The 18589-nt window shown below is 34.9% G+C and overlaps 1 protein-coding gene across 1 annotated transcript; it reads left to right on the forward strand.

Moving 5' to 3' along the window:
- The first annotated feature begins 6195 nt into the window (after window positions 1–6195).
- Window positions 6196–11210, forward strand: LOC113234033 (zinc finger protein 181-like). Its single transcript, XM_026469258.1, has 2 exons — window positions 6196–8182; window positions 10316–11210. Exons 1-2 carry the CDS (start codon window positions 6358–6360, stop codon window positions 10543–10545), a joined length of 2055 nt encoding a protein of 684 aa, XP_026325043.1. The 5' UTR covers window positions 6196–6357; the 3' UTR covers window positions 10546–11210.
- Window positions 11211–18589: the final 7379 nt, after the last annotated feature.

Raw genomic sequence — 18589 nt, forward strand, 5'->3', positions numbered from 1 at the left:
AGAAAGCCGCTATCACCACACGACCGACAGTAGGCTGGAGGTCGTGCGATCAATCTCGACTTACCTATTTAGTTTCGGTCTAGTTACGGTGCAGGTTCAATACCAAACGAGAAAACATCGGTATAATGTCTTTCTAGAGCGAGCGATATCGATTAAACTGCAGCTTGATTTTGATTGCCTCTCCCGATCGGAAAGTGCGACTCTTCCGAGCCGAGGCGCATAATTGCGAGTCACAACTGGCTGATCGGAAACTTTTGACATTTCAAATCGGAACAATGGTTGATTTAATTCACAAATTAGAAAGATATAGTAGGAATCAGGTTCATCTTCTCGCTCGGAAACCCATCTGATTTCGAGACTCGGATTACAATCAGCCTGCTGGTTAATCTTCTATTTTCTGCACCAACGCCGGCGCTAACACACATAACATGCAATCATGAGTGAGAAGCTGAGAAGGCACACTTTTTTTATAATACCTAGTGACGGGATGAACAAAACATGTAAGCAACACGCCTGTGCATAGCAGTTGCAGTGTCACTTAGAGCTTTAAATCGCAAAGATCTGAGAGACATTGCCACTGCGCCCGTCGCCCTCAGACCTAAGTTGACAAGTCCCAAGTGCCTGATTTCACCAGCATCCTTGCCCTTCAAAATCGAAACGCAGTAATGCTCATATTACCGCTTGGCGGCATAAATAGTAGGTACTATAGCATAGGACGTAGCTGGGATTATCTTCATAAATAAATATTTGTTACGTATTTTACATGTTGATTTTTGGAAACTTCTTCTAGAACTGCTAAGATGTTCTTCTTTTTTCTATCTTATTTTTGAAATACATTCTAAACACAAATGTATATTCATTCAGCCAGTACTTCTACTCATAGAGTAGAGTCTAGACTACAGTATCTACTTGCCTGGACGAACTCTTCTCTTACACAAGAAGCTCTACAGCTGCTATTGTCAAAATGGAATGCTTATATTTTCGCCAGTGATATTCAGGTGCAAATTGTGAAATTATACATAATGTTGGGAAGTAATATCCCATTTACTTCACTTGCGCCACGGGTGACGCAGGCTCTTAAACTTTGAAAGCGTTGCGAGCGCCACTCAGCGCACTCCCTAAAAAGTGTTTATGGATAATAACGAATATAGACCAAATGAAATCTTGTAGACTTCATTATGTTAAGTGTGAAATACTGACCGTTACTTCTCTCTATATTCTCGAGTCATGTAAATTTGATAGGAAGCACCCACAGTTTTATTCACGTCTAACGAACGATAAACGAAATAACAGAAACTTGAACAAGCTTAGAGTACCTTTCTCCAAAATGAAATTAGTTACGTCTGGCCCGCACACCATGTTAATTAGAATTTATAACCACGTATCAAATTACATTGAAAACCTGGAAAGAATTGCACAATTTAGTAAAGAACTAAAGGCATTTATTCCTAATAAATGTTATTATGACTTACATGAATTTTTTGACGATACATATATGAACAATAATAATACAAATATAAATACTTCGACATCTCTCATTAATAATTATTTAAAATTAATGTATTTTATAAAGTATGTTTTCCATTACTAATTAAGAATAATGCAATGTAATAATGTGATATAATAATTTAATGTTGTGATATTATAATTATTGTAATGTAATAATTTTATATAATTAAATAGTGTGATTTATGATTCTAGCCCTCAGACGTTGCAGTGCCCTTGCAGGGCGTCACGTGTATACCATCAATTAGTGTTCCATCTTAAATTTGCAATGTGATATGCAATAAACAATTGAAATTGAAATTAAAACACTGTGCCCGTGCATGCCTCACGGCTTGCACCCTCGGCACTGACTTGCACTTTATTAAATGAAAAATATTTTTATTTAAACGAGGGTCTGCTGCTCTCGTTCTCCGTCCGAAGCAAGTACTGTCAAATACTTAAGTAATATTCGACCAAATTATAACTTTTATTTTGGTCGAGTATTATTTATTTCACAGTAATTGTTTCGAATTGATGTCGGTCATAGAACGAGAGTACATGGCAAGGACTCAAACTTAAGTTTAAAAAAAACTTGTACAGGTTACTTGGACCTGCGTATACGTGGCGTAGCGTTGGTTACTGACTTTTGACGTACCTATAATGTTCATATTGTCAGTAGAAAATTAATTCTTTAAGATTCCCCTATATCGCGAGAGTTTCAATGTAAATAACTTAATTATTTACATTGAAATATTTACAGGGACTGGATAGTTTGACTTTGCACATTAGGTAATCGCAACGGTTTTAGGGATACACGTTACGATTTGATTTTTACGAACACCGATACAAGTGAATACGATCTAGCGATTTTTTGTATCAATTAAGGCGAATCGAATCGTCTAGATCGTATTCGTAATTTAAACAAAACAGTCTCTTTCTGAATCCCTAGTTTATATTGGCCTGCAAGAAAAGCAGTTTGGCAACATCTAAGTTACAAATTAGTCTACAATGTTTTGGCGATTTTCACTAGGTCTACCTACTGCTACACCTACGTCTACGCCATCTGAACATCTTTTCTCACTGTCTAGTATCACTCTAACTGAAAGTCGTTACCGATTAAAGCCAAAAAATCTGTTTAAATGATTTTTGTTTAATCGAAATTAATTTTGAAACGATTTTTATGATATCGATTGTAGAGCTTACGATCCGATATGTGGATCGATTCGGAGGTATGTGATCCATTACGATCCAAAAAATCGATTCGAAGTAAAAAAATCATGCATCCCTAAACGGTATAATTAACTGTGATTACTTACGTATAATCTTGATAAGCTTAATTAAAATTTTGGTAAGCACATACGTATGGGAAGCCATATTGAGTCAAATACTCCAGTTTTCGACTTTTCGGCCATTCATTAATTATGTTGCTGTTCAATGTTAACAGGAAAGGAAACATGCCAAGTCTAAAAATCAAATCAATCTTTACTAACAATAGGTTAACAATTACTTAACAAGTATGTCGAAAATGTTAAAGCTGAACTTCAAGAAATAACGAGAAAGTCAAAATCCTCACAATACTTCAATTTTTTTTTTGGTCACACGAGGCATTATGTCGGACAGCTCTAGAGGCGAGTGCTCGTACCTCATACTAACAAGCTTATTCCAAATTTAAAAATTTGGTAAGGCTAACAGAGTAGAGGGCAAAATAATCGATCTCACAGGATCTTATCCGGACAGCTGTAATTCTAATACATATAACAATCTCACATATGCCAGGTCCGTGTTATTGTATTGCGCAAGCGTGTCAGATACCCAGTGGCCAGTGGTGCAAGCTAGGCGCATTGTGAACGAACAATGGGGAAAGCTGTATCCAGGCAGTCGACGAGTTCTGATGGCCTGAGAAACCGCGAGCAGCGATGTCCTTGAAGTGTCCCTATTTATTATTTAATTTTATTGTATGTTTGCGTAAATACCTGCTTGTACCTACCCACTCTAGGTTTATCTTTCGGATGATAGCTGGTAATCACATGTATATGTATAGATATATATTCAGTATGTATGTACATAGTATGTTTTATAGTGTGTTTAATTTATAAAGTTGTTAAGTTCATTTAGGTATATACCGTTAGCTGCTTTGTGCTCCATTGACTACCCTTTGCCTGCAACTCCTTAATCATTTGTAAGGTTGACTGGAAGAGATCGTTGTCTAGCGATAAGGCTGCCGATTGTACCTTTCACTGCGTCTTTGTATTGTCACTGTTTTATTTTGTGTGTAATAAAGCTTATTCTATTCTATGCATCTATAAATCGCGTACCCATATGTGTTTTTTCGAATACATTTTAAAACAAACTTTTGGGCTTTTCACAGGTACCATGGTCAACAGTGAATTAAGAACTCTATATAAATACTTATTCATTAATGTTCCAAATCTGATTTGAACCTTTACCTTGCTCGTATCTATATCTACATACTACATAATATATGTAGATATATGTGTAAAGTATGGTCTACAAACTACGCTTCATTATAGGATTTGAGCTCAAATCCTTATAAACTAAAATTATTCTATGATTTGCTAATGTGGTATCTGTAGAGATCGCAAATCACTGCACCTTATTGTGATTTCGAGAGCAACTTTATTCTCAACTCTATTCTATAGACTCAAATTACTTTTGTCTAACCTACGCCTTTTATACATTACCAATATCACATATGTTATTTATAGCATAATAATGACGTCATTGTGACACATCACCCTATTGTATTCATAATTGCATAATTAATAAAATATATTCAGTTACCAACCAAGTTTTCAACCAAGACATCCATTATCCCAGGTACAACAGTACCCTTTGACCATTTGACCTTAGGAAAATATATAGTACTTCTCAGGTGGCTCACTTCGTGGCCGCAGCTATCATGGGCATATGTTCTATTTTCTATTATTTAAGTCCTATTGTCATATCCATTAAAGTCCATTTGACAAACGTACATCCGCTTAATGTAAGTGTAATAAGGAAAACATGAATTGAAAATAAAGTAGGTTTTCTAATACCTACCTATTACATTGTACGTACCTACTCTTATAAGTTTCTTGCATTTTGAGAAGAATTGCGTGCTAATTATACAAATGTAGGTACTCATGTGTCTAATGTACCTAACGTTTAGTTTTTTCACGTCTCTATCTAAGGATAGAGACGTGAAAAAACGTTCGTTCGATACTTATATATCGAACGCAAAGAAGAATAAAAATGTACTTATGTACAAATTCAAATTAGAAATTAATATATTCGCTACGAATCAAATTTCCTGTCGCGTTGAAGTCTTTTACATCGAAATAAATTTTACACATTATAAAAGTTTTGTCCACGTAGCTTAGGTATAAGATTAGATTGCAGAAACTCCAATGAAGAAATGATACAATCAATAACTAGGTTTCGTTCGTCTAATGAATTCTATAACTGGGGCAATTGTTTCATTGCGCGTGGGTAGTATAATAGTTTATATATGTATTATAGACGCGACGCAGCGGCATGGCGACACAGGTAGCAATAGCAAGGCAAAAAGTGTCTATGTATTCTATGAGTATACCTAGCTATTTACAGAAAATGCCTAATACGGCGTATGAATTTATTGCAAGACAATATTTAGTGTCAAGGTCTACGAGTTGGTATCATCGTTTTGTACTTACCATGTTATCCGGGCAAATGTCAAATCGATTTGTCTCGAGAACTTCATATGGAAGTACCACATTAAGCATTGGTTTATTAGGGTCGTATTTCAGAACTGTACTCGATGCTCAAGTCAGGATTTGAGCAGGCTTGCGTGTGATTTCATGCTTACACTGGAAATACGACTGGAAGTCCCTGCCATTAGGGTCGTATTTCCAGTGCTTGTGTTTCCATTGCAATCCTGACTTGAGCAGACTTGAGTCTTATTTCAAGCACTGGAAATACGACCCTAATGGCAAGGACTTGAGTATGATTTTCAGTGCTTTAAATCATACTCAGAGCATTGAGTAGAGTTCTGAAATACGACCCTTTAGATTCTATCCGGGCACTTTTCATAAATATAGATAACAGGTAAAAAATATTTGCAGCCCAATTGAGTGTGTCGTTATTGGAAAGCGAAATACAGCCTTAATTTAAAATTTTATCATTCAATAAATTAATCAACTAATTTACTCGTAGCTGTAATTACAATCTGTGCGCTAATTTCACTGAAATTTTTAACAAGGATCTAATTTTTCACCAAGTATAGAAAAAAATTCTAATGATGACCAACAGATGGCAGTGAGGGTGGCGATTGTATTGTGTCACTTTTGTTTGTCAATCACTCTCTCATTCTCTGTCTTATTCGCACAATGACATTTTCAATGAATTTTCATTAATTTTTAATATTTATCATCGCTTTTATAAGTTTCGTGCTGGTTTATAATTACAATTGATCAAATTAAGACCTAAAGATTGCGTGACGAGGCAATAACAGGTTTCAAGGTTTAGTGTTTGTTTTCGACGTTATAATACGCACGGTGCGATCGTGCAAGGTAACCGAAGATGCTCTCATTAATAAGCAAGTTATAAGACAAAAGGCTTTCGTCCTTCACACATTAGCGGAGCATTGTTTAAACAGTCGTTATCACGTAGTGTTAGAGGTGATTATGGAAATAGTAATATTGTTTGCACAGCGCACGTAAGTAAGCTAACGCCCAGATATTTCCTTCGGCTACATACTACTAACTTAGTTTAGCTACTACTACACACGGTGGCGGGTCTTTAGCCTAACGCTTCACTTCAACGCTATAACAATTAGTACAAAAAATACAAAGTCGGGCTTGAATATTGGTCGTTTAGAGTAGAATAACATGTAACATGGCGAACATAAGGAGCAACAAAGCAAAAGCACCCAAAGGTGCTTCCACTAAGAAACCACTTAAAATAAATAAACCATCAAAATGTGTGACCTCTGATAGTAATAATGATATATCAAAGCAGGTAATATTGACAAGAAGTGGACGCATCAGAAAGAAGACAGATGAGCGGCTTAAAGTTCTTGAACCAATCCTAAAAACTGAATTGCTGATTAAGAGGAAGAGAAAAATGAATGATAACATAGTCTCTAATGGTGAGAAGAAAATAAAAAACAACAATAATGACTCTGCTGTTAGTGACCAAAATATTGAGTTTGAAACAGTTGATATTAATAGTATTGAAGTGAGCTACAATGAAAACACGGACATACATAGTCAGGACCCACAACATATGATATCTGATGTGACTGACAAGAGCACAACTGAAAATGTCACTAAACCAAAAAATAAGAAGCAAAGTGATAACAAAAAGCCAAAAGAAAATCTTACTATGGATAAAGAAGTGAGAAAAGATGTAATAAACCAAATGAAAAACGCTTTATCACCCGAGAATGATGAAGAGGAAATCCCAGAAACTAATCCAAAGAAACATCGTAAGATAGCTAAGCAAGATCGGGGAGTAGAAAAAGATACTGAATCAGATGCGCCTGAGGAATACAAAGTTCTTAATAAACCTAAAAAACCAAGGAAAAAACAAGTGACTCTAAGCAATGGCCTTGTACTCACATTGTCAGTGTACAGTTGCCCCTTGTGTGACAAAAACTTTTCCACCAAAACTTCTTTGACTCGGCACAAGGCAACTAACCACCAAGTACAACCGAGTCATAATTGTGAACATTGTAAAAAGAAATTTCGAAATAAAACCACTTTGAAACGCCACTTACTGAAAATTCACTCTGAATTGCGCACACAGCCCGAATATCACTTTTGTGGAATATGTGACAAAGTATTTTTGATGAAAGAAAACTTAGAACTACATTTAGCGAGTCACGTGAAGTCGGAGAAATATAGATGTATTTATTGTTTCAAGACATTTTCATATCAAATGCTATTAGATCAACATGAAAAATCTCATCACTCTGAAGTCGGTAGTGTGTATAAATGTTTCCTGTGTGAAATGGAATTGGGTAATCGATACAAATTACAAATGCATATGAAGATACATACAAAAACAAAGGAATATATTTGCCATCAATGTGGTAAAGGTTTTTTGAGATTTAACTCAATTAAAAGACATGTAATGGTGAGCCATAGTGGTCATAGAATTCAATGTCCCATTTGCTATAAGGAGTTAACTGGGCACTTGGCTGAACATTTGAGGGTACATGAAGATAACCGTCCCTATAAATGTCCTGAATGTGAGATGGCCTTCAAACAGTCCACACAGCTGACTGTACATAGACGATGCCACTCAGGTGCCAGGCCATATACTTGCAGGATCTGTGAGCGTCCATTTAGTCATTCTAATGCACTCATGCTTCATATACGGAGGCATACTGGGGAAAAGCCATTTGCCTGTGCCATGTGTCCAATGACATTTTCTCAACTACCGCATATGAAGACTCATATGTATAAAATACATGGGAAAGATTCAACATATAAATGTGAAAAGTGTAAGCATTTTTTCAAGCGCAAGACACAGTTAGAGGATCATTCTAAGATATGTACTGTAGGGGACAATGACCTTGCTTTCAAAGAGCAGGACCAAACTTCGGTACAAGGTGAAGAAATAGAAGTTGAGTCAGTAATGAGCATCTCCCGCATGAGGTATCTACTAGCTCTGCTCCTCACGATGATTGCGTCGAAAACAAAACTCAAATATTTAGGTGAGAACATTTTATTAATTGTCTACTAAAGTTAAGACACAACACTCGTAATGTACGCACTGTTTTTTATTGAGTGTAGCATACATTGCTTCCTGTGTGTGCGCCAATAACAGGAATCCATAAAAGTACTTCATTAATCACATTTCTTTAAAACATTAGTGTTTTCAGAGACATGTTAAATCCACAATTTTTATCCTATACATTAGACATCAACGAGTTTGCTATATCCCTGTATTCTACACATATTCTCGTACATATCTCAGTATTGCGGAGGTATTAAAATTCCCTCCTTCCACTTGTATACCGCGCTACCTTAAAATCGGGTTAAATACATAATGAGATAACAGCCAGGCAGTCCACATCCGATGAGCGCACATGTTACTCATATGATAACATACTCGTAATTATTCTCAGAAATTAGTAGTTGCTAGATAACTTGTTTTTAATAAACGTCTAGAGGAACTTGCTTAGATAAAAATAAACGCGTTTCCTTGTATTAATATAATATGACAAATGACAATTGATTTTGCGTTTTTCCTCGTAAATGACTTCAACGTGTTTACTTAAAAGCAAATTAATTCATAATTTTCTTTTACTTCACAGAATTTCGGCCTCTACAATAGAATCTTTAAAAATTCTTTTCGATATTTGTATTTTTCTTGTGTTAGACATCAACGAGAACATTATAATGATAAAATAGTATCCATATATAACTAAACCCAACGCTCATTTCAATTTTGGTCACAATAACAATGAAAGTAACAAAATGCACAGTCATTTCAAATACACGTGTCCCCTCATTATCTACTTTAAAAACACATTACGACACTCCCATTCCTGTGATCATAATGTTCACTACCCTTCAAATAGAAAATGTCCTATCTACACTGTGATGGTTGTAAGATTTTGAACCAACTGTTACACAACGACAGAGTTCAATTTGGAGAGTTGAAGTGTATTTGTGTGCTTATTGTTGAAGTGTATCAAAGCACGTTATCCATAGCATAGCTTATTCATCAAGGTTTTTATTTTAGCAACATTCTTGTGATTGTGTAAGGAGACATCGACGACGAGTTTGGTAATTTTGTGAGTTCATACCCATTTTGTTGTTAATGTTTTCGGTGTCGGTTGGTGATGGGATGAACTTGGGATTGAGGGTGAAAGAATACATATTACATACATAAATATTAGGATAATAATGGACGAGGATTTTAAGGTGGAGGTCAAAAGATTCAAAGGCTTTCGCAGTACGAACTGGGTGTGTAGGGCGTGCAAGCTCAACGTAGCTTGGTTAATTCTATAAATTATTCACATTCGAACGAGCGCTTCCCTCTTAATTGATTTTGTGTATCAAGTTAATTGGTTATAGCTATCACAACCTCTGAAAATATAATTAAAGATTAACTCTCACGCCAAATGCACCCGTACTATTCAGCGGACGCCCTAAGAGTGGTTACACACGGCGACTTTTAGCAGCGATGCAAACGCGCGTTCGTGAAACGCGATTGCATCGCTACACTTTCGGTTTACAGGCGATTGCATCGATGCAAACGCGCGACTGCATCGATAAAAACGGGCCCTTGCTTCGATCCAATCGCCTATAAATTCCAAGTGTAGCGATGCAATCGCGCATTTGTATCGCTGCTTAAAATCGCGCGTGTGTGACTGTTCTAAATGTCACTTATCTTACTATAAGACTGCTTCAAGGTAATTTTGTTATCAATTTGTTCTGATGCTATGTGTACAACTCTGTCCTCAAGCAATACAGAGACATTTCTATCTATGCCATGTAAACTTCCCTGTATACATAATTCAACTGTAAATATAACACACGTGTAAAATATCTAGTAAAATTTAAAGTTTGAACACATTTTCGTTGACAATTTTAATTGTGTTTACGCAACATTGTTTGTATGGTCAGTTTACAATTTCATTTATATAACATGATTGTATGATTACCATCGATTTAGTATATACCTATACTAAATCTATGAAGATTGCTAAGAATTGTCAACGACATATCAAACTAAACAGTGTTCAAACTCAAATTTCTACAAGTTGCTGTTTTCTATAAGTTTCTGCGAGTTGATTTATTGTATATTTTCATTAATTATAAATTAATAAATATTACAGGTTTCAACAAGCGCCTCATAGATGATCTTTTGGAGGAATCTTTAACAGCAATGGGTTATACACCATGTAAAGACAAATCCTTGACTTCTTTTGTACGCCTCCGGAACAACATCGAGATGTTGCTTGACGGCACAGTACCAAAACATCAGCTGACAAAGTTTAGGGGCGAGAATAAAACTACAGAAGACATGCTCTTCTTATTGACTGACGAAAAGAAGGATAAAGAGTAAGAATAGTTTTTAATCGAGTCAGCTAACCACGCGAAAGACAGTCCAGTGCCATTAATGTTCGGTCTTTCCAGCTCAGTATTGCCGTTTAAACCCACAAACTCTGACAGATAATTATTCATAACAGTGATAAGCAGGCAACACCGTCATATTTGACAGATAATCACTAATTGCCAAGTTAATAGTGCAAACGAGAAGCTACGGAAAGACCGGACATCAACGCGGCTGTCTTTCTCTTAAGCGGTTAGTCGCTTTAGACGTTGAGTGTGACTTGCTGCTCTAATTTTGGGTTTTGACAGTAATTTACATGTTGTCAATAGGAAGAATTAGTACTTTACGATTCTGCAATACTGCAAAGGTCAAATCCATTATCTCAACTTTTGTAAAAAAGTTTTTGAAGAATTTTTTTAACGTTTAATATTTATATTATGTGTGCGTATTTATTTTATGAAGTAAGCATTGCAATAATTGTAGTTTGACAAGCTAACACAACACTTGAATAAGAAGATTTAAAGAAAGTTACATTCTTTAACAATTTAACTATTTTAATGGTCTGCTAACAGACCTTTTTATTGTCAGTGCGTTTGATTGTAACAACAGCAATGTCCAAAGTGTTGTTATGAATGTCAATATAAACATCGATGGATTTCTAGAATAGTATCTCATCTCGAAAGCACTTCTTCTTTAAAATGATATAACTTCATCGATGATTCCGCCAATGTCAAGTTAAGGAACACACGCGTTTTTTACTCAAAATTTGACCGGTGAGTTGCGACAGAACTCACTGGCAGGCGAATCTACAACAACAGAGAACTTACACAGACTATTACAGAACTATTTTTTTTTAAAATAAATTTACACAGGAGAAGGGTCTAACGTGAGGAAGCACTCGAAGCACTTAATTCATCAGGAAAGATATTTAAAAAAAGTAAATGTTTTTTATACACAAATTCGTCGAATCGTGTTCCTGCGCAATGTTGTCATGTCATTATTTAATCAATAAAAAGCTCAGTGTCTTAGTCAAAATAACATTTAACACATTCTGAATACAGTAGGTAGTGGAATAAAATAAGTGAAAAAAAATAACAAATTTGATTTGGGCCAGTATTCTAGAAAAGCAACGATATTTTTTGGTGAAATTACAGACATATGGGATTTGTCAATTTATGTCACAGGGTGACGGGCGCAATAGCAGTGCCCCTCAGATCTGATGATGCGATTTAGCTCTATAGCGGAACTACAGTTGTTATGGACAGACGTGTCGCATACTACATATATAAAAAAATGGTTAGTGATAATCTTTTATTGTAAACTGATAAAAACAATTTTAATTACTTACTGCTATTTTAAATTTAATACACTCTAATTGACTCTCTGTGTTAACTTGTCAAAACGTTAATTATTTATTACTCCATTTTTTTAAGAAATATTTTCACTTTTTGCAATAATATCCCATTTTATTATTTATTTTAAATTTTCTAAAATTTAAGAAATCACTATTTTGTGTAGAAATAAATTATAGATAGAATTAAGGACGCAATAATATTATTTTAGATTCACGATAAGAATATTTGATTTATCAAGCGAAATCATAAATTTTTAAGGATACCTGGCGTAAAAGTTGGTGTAGATTTGGTTGTACACTTTTGTGAATGCAAACTGGTTCACTAAGTTTGAAAATAGTATGATATATTCTGGAATCCAGATTTCAACTAGCCAGCACTAACACAGGCAAAGAAAGGACTTATGTAGATCAAATGTCGTTTCGCTCATATGGCAAACTTACACCAGATCTACTCTTTGTTGTTTTACGTACAAAAGCATGTCTCAAGCTTGACATATAAGATTTAAATTCAACGCTATATCGCTTCCGATAAGAATGGCCGAAAGCATAGTTTCCCAAAGTGGTCCCTACCGCCCCCAGTGGGCGCTGAAGAATCCTAGGGACCTCGGAAGTCATTGGGGGAGTTGAAGCTGCCCAGGTGGTGCTACCGTATTTAAAAGAAAAACTGAATTATCTTTGAAAACTGCACTACAAATATATAATTTTGTTCCTTGTATTAAGTTGATATAAAATACACGTGTTTTCAATCATTTTTTTTGGTGGTGGGCGTTGAAATTTTTTTATCTTGCCTAAGTGGGCGTTGAGTCAAAAAGTTTGGGAAGCTACGGTCTAAAGTGTCAAGCACGATGGATGTCTTCTTGACTTTGTTATTAGTCTTTATATTTCAACTAGAAGTCACGGGGCCTTACTCAGAAGAAGTAGGCAGCGTTTTCAAAAAATACCACTGACATTGAGCGAAAAGCTCAAACAAATAATGAAAATAACATTGTTTTAATTTATTTAGTTAAGAAAATAGTGCATAGCAAATTGACAATATTGCGTAACTAGACGTTTGTGTAGTGACTATTTTATCCAATTAATGAATGTGATTTGCCATACAAAAACCAAGTGATTATTCCAAAGAAAAGGGCCACATATTATGATAGTGTTGCTGTAAGGTGAAAATTTCATTGGAGAATATTGTAGTTTCTAAATAATTTTATACTGTGTATGTGTAGTGATTAAGTTTTATTTATCATTCCGTTGAAGAATGATTGTGCCATTTGTTTGAGGTTTTTTAGAATGCATGTATTTTATATTAATCATGTAACGAAACGTGTATTTAAAACAAAAATGTGAATTTTTTATTTGTGACCAAAAAGCGAAAATTGGGGATTGGTGCCTTGTCTATTAAATTGTAAGTTTTTAATTGTAATTTATATATTTTTCACTTACTAACTTTTGTTGGATAAAAATTCGAATTTAAAATACTTTTTAAAATTTTAATTTGTTATTTCATTATTATCCTCCAGTGCCATTAATTATGTTACTTTAAATTGTTTTTATTTAGCGACTACATAATAATCTAATAATTTTATTGTAAAATTTGCAATTAAGTTCATATTGGTATTTATTTACCTAATAAGAAAATATTATGGTGTATTGAAAAATAGATAACTATGTATAAGTTTACCTATAATAGTAGTATTATAAGTACACTATATTGTGCACAGTATCATTCACCACCTCCAAAGGTCTCACTTCATAGAATGCTGCAGTTTGTTTTGGTCCCAGGTTTCATTTCATGGGAAGAATATAATTTCATTTTGAACGCGAAGTGCGTACGTTATCATTGAGTGTAACAATATAAATAAAGTCGCCAGTAATAAAGTTAGACACCGAATAGAATGGCCATCAAAGTTGAAAATAATATGATAATTAAACTAGCAAGCACAAAGGGTTTTTTCAATGCGCCGAATAAAGTTTACGTACAGGCATTGACCTACCAATAAACATTTTTATTAAAATTGTGAAAAAGATTTTTAACAATTCGAATTTGTTTGTATTGTCCGTGAGCATTCCGTGAGAGTATTATTAAAAGAGGAAAAACAATTGGTTTTATTTACAGCATAAACAAGTTTTTTTTATATTTAAACGCAATAAAATTGTGCCCTTTAAATGACTTCAGAGGATAATTGTTTTTTGTATCATAATAAGGTCAATCATATTACATTTACTATATTTTACATTTGCTCGTAAGTACCACAATATTTATGTAGAAACCATTTAAAAACTGAATATGCAAAAATTTTAAAATAGGTGGACAGCATTTTTTTTCATTATCTTTGTTTGCTTGTTTTATTTGACACCAAAGAAAACAACCTGTTATTTTTTGTGAAACGGCCAGTTTTAGAAGTGAGAATTATGATAAATTTTTGTAAAAATGTAAAAGGATACAGTTTCGGAGTACCAAAGAGAACATAGATATGATATAGCAATAAAGTATCACGTGAAAGAAATAACCTTGTTTTTTTATTTAGGAAATATGGTTGAACTTAGAACACACTCATAGCTCCGCACTAGGTAAACCCTGTGTCGCGGGTGCCATGGACACACGCATAGGTAGACAACCACAAATTACACCCAAACTCACGAGAGAAATAAATGTAGGTCATACTAATATTTTTCTCGGCCTGGAAATCGAACCCGGGACCTCAACCTTTCCGCCACTGAGGCAGTTTAACATACGACTCCTTCGTTCTGGATCATTGGAAAGATAAATCTAGTACTTTCGTTTGTGTCAAAAGGAACCACCACAGTAATCTGTGACGTAGTAAAATAGTCTTTCTATGTGTAACAAAGCAATCACAGTAAAGAAATAATGCTTAGCATTCATGTAATAACATAAAAGTTATTGAAAGGGACAATTTTTTGGATGTTATCTGAAAACGACCCGTCCATTTAGGAAAGGATAACTAGAAACTAGAGATGAAACGGATCCGGCCGGATACTGGATGTTTAAAACTGAGAAAAATTCACAATCAGTACGCCAAATAAATTTATTTATTGATTAAATATGATAGTAATAGGATAAATAGTAGCTACAGGATCGTTAACAATATGTTTATTACTTGCCACGGAAAGAACTATGAAGTTAGATATATAGTCAAATTTCAATAAATGCAAATTATGGTGGATGAAGACCAGTTTTTCTGCATTAAGTGGTAATAGTTGGTCCTATTTATTTTCATAAACGAGACCAGCTTCAGAGGACAGTTTTTACTATAAAGTCTTGCAAACTTTGTAAAATTTTAAGTACTATTGTTATTGCCAGACGACCAAATGAAAGGATCGCGATCACGGTCGATTTGAACTGTATTCAAATACAATAGTTACCTACAATAATGAAACGTGTAAGTAGATTAAATATTTTGGCATATCTTGTATCAAGGATTAGAATTAGTTAGATCACAAACAAATTAATGAAATTAAATTGAAAGAAAATAATAATAATAATAAATAAAAGTGCTAGGCCTATAACAAATAGAAATGTTAATATAGCCTAAGAGTGATGATTTCTTTTCCACCGCGAGAAATTTGTATTCGGTACAACAAACGAACAGCACTAATATTAAAATATTGCCAAATTTCTGGTTTTTTTTCACTGTTGACATTTTTCTGTTATGTATTTGTTTGTATTATGGAATAAATTAATCGTTTTAATAAAAATCAAGTGACCACAATATATATAGAATCGTCAATGTTTAAGTGCAATCCTTCACTAATCAATCAGTCACGACGATGCGCACTGTAAACCGGTCGCGACATGTTTACAGCAATGGGTCAGATATTCGGCTATCCGGCCTAGGCGCACGCCGGATACCCGGTATCCGGCCAATGCACTATCCGGTCCATCTCTAGTGAAAACGTTACATGTTCAACGTTTAAGTATACACGCATTCAGTAAAGCACTCTGTGCAGTATATCTTTCTAATTTCTGAAGTACACCACGTTTGTTAAACGTTTATTATACTACTCGATTTCAAGGGCCCTGCGTCAAGGGTGGCCGTGGCCCTATTTAGGGCGCCGCTCTTAAAATATAAGTCGCCCAAATAAGTCTCCCTAACCCTTAATACTCTTCCCTTTGTGTTAGTTAGGGTCCCTTGAAATCGGGTAGTGTATTAACTGAATAAGCGTTTGAGTCGTGTGCCATGTTTGTGTATATTTGTTGCAAAAAATAACGGTGTAGGTAAGAAACATAAAGCAGTAGTGTCACTGGTTTATCTTACACTAATAATTCGGACGATGATCAAAATATTATTTATTTATATCTAAAATGAATGAAGTTAATCAATCAAACACTTGTGTGTTGCTTTCTTCTTATGAAAAAGAAACGAAACTCCCAATTAAACGGTAGTCGACCGCACATCATGCTATGCACTTTTGTTCGAATATCGCCTCAATAGCAATGGTACTAGACCCGTCAATGTGTAAGCTTGGTGCGTAAAATTTCAAATACGTAACAGACATTTTTCCGGATTCGCTCTGGACCTTTTGGAGGGAAAAGTGTCGTTTTTATTTTGACTTTCAATTATTTTGTGAAATCTAGTTTAAAGTGGAATAGGATAGTGCTATTGTGCCTTAATCGAAGATTAAAACGTGAAATTATACGAATCTCGAACTAAAATACCCATATCGGCCCGTTTTAAGGAATCCCGAGTCAATCCAAACACGCCGCCTCAATTTGCCTATCCTCTTTGTGGCGGCCATATTTACAGAAACATAATCTACATTCTGCTAAGCGGAAAACTCGACACTGGCAAAATCTTAAAAAGAAGGAACCGCCATTAAGCAAAACGAAGAAGAAGAAGACATTTTTCCGGAAAATACCCCAAAACCTGGAAAAATATCATTTCGAAAGGGCTTATTATATTATGTTCTACGTTTACAAATATCTTTTGAAGTTAGCGTGAATTATAAAATAAACTTAAAAATCCACCCAAAGAAAAAAGAGATTTCTATTGATTTCGCTACAACGAAAATAAACCCTTTTTTTATTGTTTTTTTTCAAGAGTTTTAGCTTGGATACAAGTTCTTGGAGCCATGTCTTCATTTTCACATGTTTTCACTTTCTCTTATATAACTTAGCTCTCTCGTATAGGATTTTAAGATAATCTTTTAAGCGGCGGGAGTCAATATTTATGTTTTCACTTTCACTTAAATCCCATTATTTTTCAGGATAAACTCTTTTGTAATTTGGTTTAAAATAAGGAATATAATTCTAACTTCTTCATTACTATTTCTTTCTTCGTATTTTCTTCATAATATATATAAAATAAAATTAATCGAAACTAAACAGTACTTGAAACTTCAAAAGCCCGCCGGTTTTTTTCCTTTTTTATTGGCGCCATCATTTCGTTCAGTAACTTCAACTTTTGACAGTTGTTAACGACGAATGTGGAAAATTCTATTTCAATCTTAGACTATTTTTTTCCATCCTTGCTGCCCATCACTAGTTGTGCGTTATTCACGCTTGGCAACAAACACCGCCGTCCGTCAATGAAATGTCAAAGTTGACAGATTCGCTTCTGGACCTTTTGGATAGACATGGGGAATAGCGTTACATTTCTATCGCCGTGACTGTCGTTCCGGTTCCAAAAAAATCACAGTGATTTTGTCACGACTGTTACTTCCGTGACCTTGTCACGCCTATAAGTTACATCACGATATACGGTTTTAGCCAGCGGCTTCTTTCTAATACTTATAGCCGTTTTTTATACCTAGAATGATTTAAGTTTTTGCTCCCTTTGTAATAAGTTCCAATTCCATTCAAAAAGTTGATTTTGTATTTAATGTAATTTTGTTAATTAATAAATTTTAATGTAGTTTGTATTTAATGTAACTGCCTCCGTGGCCGAACGGTTACCATGCCGGACTGCCACGCAGAGGTCCCAGGTTCGATTCCCGGGCCGGGAGAAATATTTGTATGGCCTACAATTATTTCTCTCGTGAGTTTGGGTGTAATTTGTGGTTGTCTATATGTGTGTCCATGGCACCCGCGACACAGGGTTTCCCTAGTGCGGGGCTATGTTGAGTGTGTGCGTTATGTTGAGTGTGTGCGTTTTTACTTATTTAATGCGAATCTTTGGATTATTAAAAATAGCAAATAATGTAATGTAATTATATTTCTAGTAGAATATACAAAGTAGATTATACATAAATATAAAATACCAACTCTTCCTATAATAAAACAAATATACAAAAATGTTTTACTTTGTACATAAATAGGTTTATAATAACTGCCGCAGATTTTTTTCATCCGCCCTTTCTAGTAGTAATAAGCATCTACGACCCTTGTGAGTGAGCAAAGAAAGTGATCCTATTTCATACACTCCCATCGCCGAAATGGCCCGATTTGAAGAGAACTACAACGAGTGGTGCACTCAGTGATCAGTCACCACGGAACGGAGATCGCGCATTGTATCAAATACCTATGTCGTGATGTGAGTGACGGGGATAGCTATTGGAACTGAGGAATACCTATGTGACTTTGGAACGTCGTTCCTTCGGAATGAGTCACGGTCACTCACGGTGACACTGTTTGACGGCGGATCATCGTAATTTTTTCATCGTGACGTTATTTATCACCCACCTCTACTTTTGGAGGGAAAAGTGTCGTTTTTATTTTGACTTTCAATTATTTTGTGAAATCTAGTTTAAAGT

This window comes from Hyposmocoma kahamanoa, unplaced genomic scaffold (genome assembly GCF_003589595.1).
Source record: "Hyposmocoma kahamanoa isolate Upper Pololo Valley unplaced genomic scaffold, ASM358959v1 81, whole genome shotgun sequence".
Classification (NCBI taxonomy): Eukaryota; Metazoa; Arthropoda; class Insecta; order Lepidoptera; family Cosmopterigidae; genus Hyposmocoma; species Hyposmocoma kahamanoa.

What these genes read in the sequence shown, in the direction of transcription:
- LOC113234033 (XM_026469258.1), top strand. Translation starts at nt 6,358, where the DNA reads ATGGCGAACATAAGGAGCAACAAAGCAAAAGCACCCAAAGGTGCTTCC. An exon ending in AACAAAACTCAAATATTTAG is followed by an intron (nt 8,183 to 10,315) that starts GTGAGAACATTT and finishes TAAATATTACAG; the next exon opens with GTTTCAACAAGCGCCTCATA.